This window comes from Octopus bimaculoides, chromosome 23 (genome assembly GCF_001194135.2).
Source record: "Octopus bimaculoides isolate UCB-OBI-ISO-001 chromosome 23, ASM119413v2, whole genome shotgun sequence".
NCBI lineage: Eukaryota > Metazoa > Mollusca > Cephalopoda > Octopoda > Octopodidae > Octopus > Octopus bimaculoides.
The window spans coordinates 30,547,668-30,550,272 of NC_069003.1; the positions used below are offsets into that span (position 1 = coordinate 30,547,668).

The 2,605-nt window shown below is 37.9% G+C and overlaps 1 protein-coding gene across 1 annotated transcript in view; it reads left to right on the plus strand.

Moving 5' to 3' along the window:
• LOC106883803 (eyes absent homolog 1-like) overlaps positions 1–2,605 on the plus strand; it is a 76,051-nt gene that overhangs the window by 2,582 nt on the left and 70,864 nt on the right. Inside the window, exon 3 of the mRNA XM_052975954.1 lies at positions 2,503–2,566. Coding sequence (XP_052831914.1) covers positions 2,503–2,566 — 64 coding nt within the window. The remainder of the gene's footprint in view (positions 1–2,502; positions 2,567–2,605) is intronic.

Sequence of the window (2,605 nt, forward strand, 5' to 3'; positions counted from 1 at the left end):
TCATTTCATTTTACTAAAGATAGCAGCCAGATCCCTGCCTTCATGAACCACATCCTTATAGAAAAGGATGTATATATCTGTTATCATTCATCTTTTATGTTTGTCTACAGTAATTCTTGCAGACTGGCTTTGAAATCTTAACTGGTGCCACCGACAGCAACTGCTTCAAGATAACTAGGAGATCTCTGTATGGTCGTTTCAGTTTACTAAAGATAGCAGCCAGATCCCTGCCTTCATGAACCACATCCTTATAGGAAAGGATGTATATATCTGTTATCACTCATCTTTTATGTTTGTCTACAGTAATTCTTGCAGACTGGCTTTGAAATCTTAACTGGTGCTACCGACAGCAATTGTTTCAAGACAACTAGGAGGTCTCTGTATGGTCATTTCATTTTACTAGAAATAGCAGCCAGATCCCTCCCTTCATGAACCACATCCTTATAGAAAAGGATGTATTTATCTGTTACTCTTTACTCTTTTACTTGTTTCAGTCATTTGACTGTGGCCATACTGGAGTACCACCTTTAGTCGAGCAAATTGACCCTAGGACTTATTCTTTGTAAGCCTAGTACTTACTATATCGGTCTCTTTTGCCGAACCGCTAAGTTACAGGGACGTAAACACACCAGCATCAGTTGTCAAGTGATATTGGGGGGACAAACACAGACACACAAACTCACACATTATATATATACACGACGGGCTTCTTTCAGTTTTGTCTACCAAATCCACTCACAAGGCTTTGGTCAGCCCGAGGCTATAGTAGGAGACATTTGCCCAAAGTGTCACACATTGGGACTGAACCCGGAACCATGTGGTTGGTAAGCAAGCTACTTACCACACAGTTGCCGCAGTAATGTTTATTTCACGAAACAATTGGTTAAGTTTGGGGGAAGTTAAACATCTTTTGATATCTGCAAGAAACGTTTGGACAGTGGGATGTTAGTGTTGATATTCTGGTGAAGAAGGATTGGACCAAGTTGCTTAGTGCAGGGTCTGGTGGGAATTTGCCAAATGGGAAGTGAGAGGGGGTTTATGTGTGTTGCTGAGTGGATCTTTACTAATTAGTAGGTAAGGTAAAAGATACAGTTATTTACTTGAGTTATACCAATTCAAGGGCATATATAAATTTCCCAGCTGGACGAGATGACTCATTTTTGCCAGCTAAGTGGACTGGAGTATCGTGAAATGAAGTGCTTTGCTCAAGAACACAACACATCGCCCAGTCCAGGAATTGAAACCACAATCTTATAATCATGAGTCCCACACCGTAACCACTAGGCCGTGTGTCTCCACTATTGCCCAGTCCAGGAATTGAAAGTACAATCTTATAATCATTAGTCCCACACCCTAACCACTAGGCCATATGCCTCCACTATTGCCCATTTCAGGAATTGAAACTACAATCCTACGAACATGAGTCCAGAGCCCTAACCACTAAGCTATGTGTTTCCACTACTAATTAGTAGTGGTGGTGGTGGTGGTGGTGGTAGTGGTAGTGGTAGTAGTAGTAGTAGTAGTAGTAGTAGTAGTAGTATATAGCTAATTAGCTCAGCAAAGCAGAAACTGGTGTAGCAGTGGTAATTGAATAGTCACTGAGTGGAGACAGCATGTCTGTGGGTTAGAGAGTCTTTCACCTTTTAACTGTGAAATTAAATTTCATGGTTATTCCTGAAATGATGTTAAACATCTACCAAAACAAATAGAAATTGGTATTTTCTGCTAGTCACTTTGCTTCAATAAACTCGGCATATCTTGACATAAGAGAAAGTAGTTTCAAACATGACATTCCTCAACAAAAGATAAATTGGTGTGTATATGTATATATATATATATATATATATATATATATATACACATTCATTCTGCAGTTGGGGGTAATGAAAGTTTGTGTGGATATATCTGATTTCTGGAGTGAAGGGGTTAAAACAAAAGTAAGGGACATTGGATAATCTGGTCCTGAATTCAGTATGTCTGGAAAAAAAAGTAGGACAGTCATGGTTGGAATGTCTTTGATCATAAGTTTGACAAGGTCCCTCAACCCTTTCACTGTGAAATCAAATTTCATGGTTATTCTTTTAGTAATGATGTTAAATATCTGCCAAACAGATAAAATTGGTTATTTTCTGCAGGCGATGTTGCCTCAAATAAACATGACATATCTGAGTAAGAAATAGTTCCAGACATGACATTCCCCCCAACAAAAGATAGATTGATACATAAAACTGTTTTCTGCAGTTAAGAGTAATGAAATTTTGAGTGGGATGTCTCTGATTAGTTTTTACAGTAAAAGGGTTGACAAATAATTGGCCAACCTTCATTCAACTGGATTCAGAGTCTTTGATGTTTGCCCATGTAGCAGCACTTCAGTTATCCTAAATGTATGTAAGCAACATTCTCTTGAGAGACACTTTGGTCTTTTTTTTTTTTTTTTTTTTTTTTGGAAGGAGGTCAGCTACTAATTTTTTATCATTTATTTATTTTATTTTTCTATTTCAGGTGATCCTAGTAAAAGTGCCACAGAATATCAGAATTCAAATTATCCACCAAATTATTTCAACAGGTAAGACACACACACACACACATATATATATATGTATGT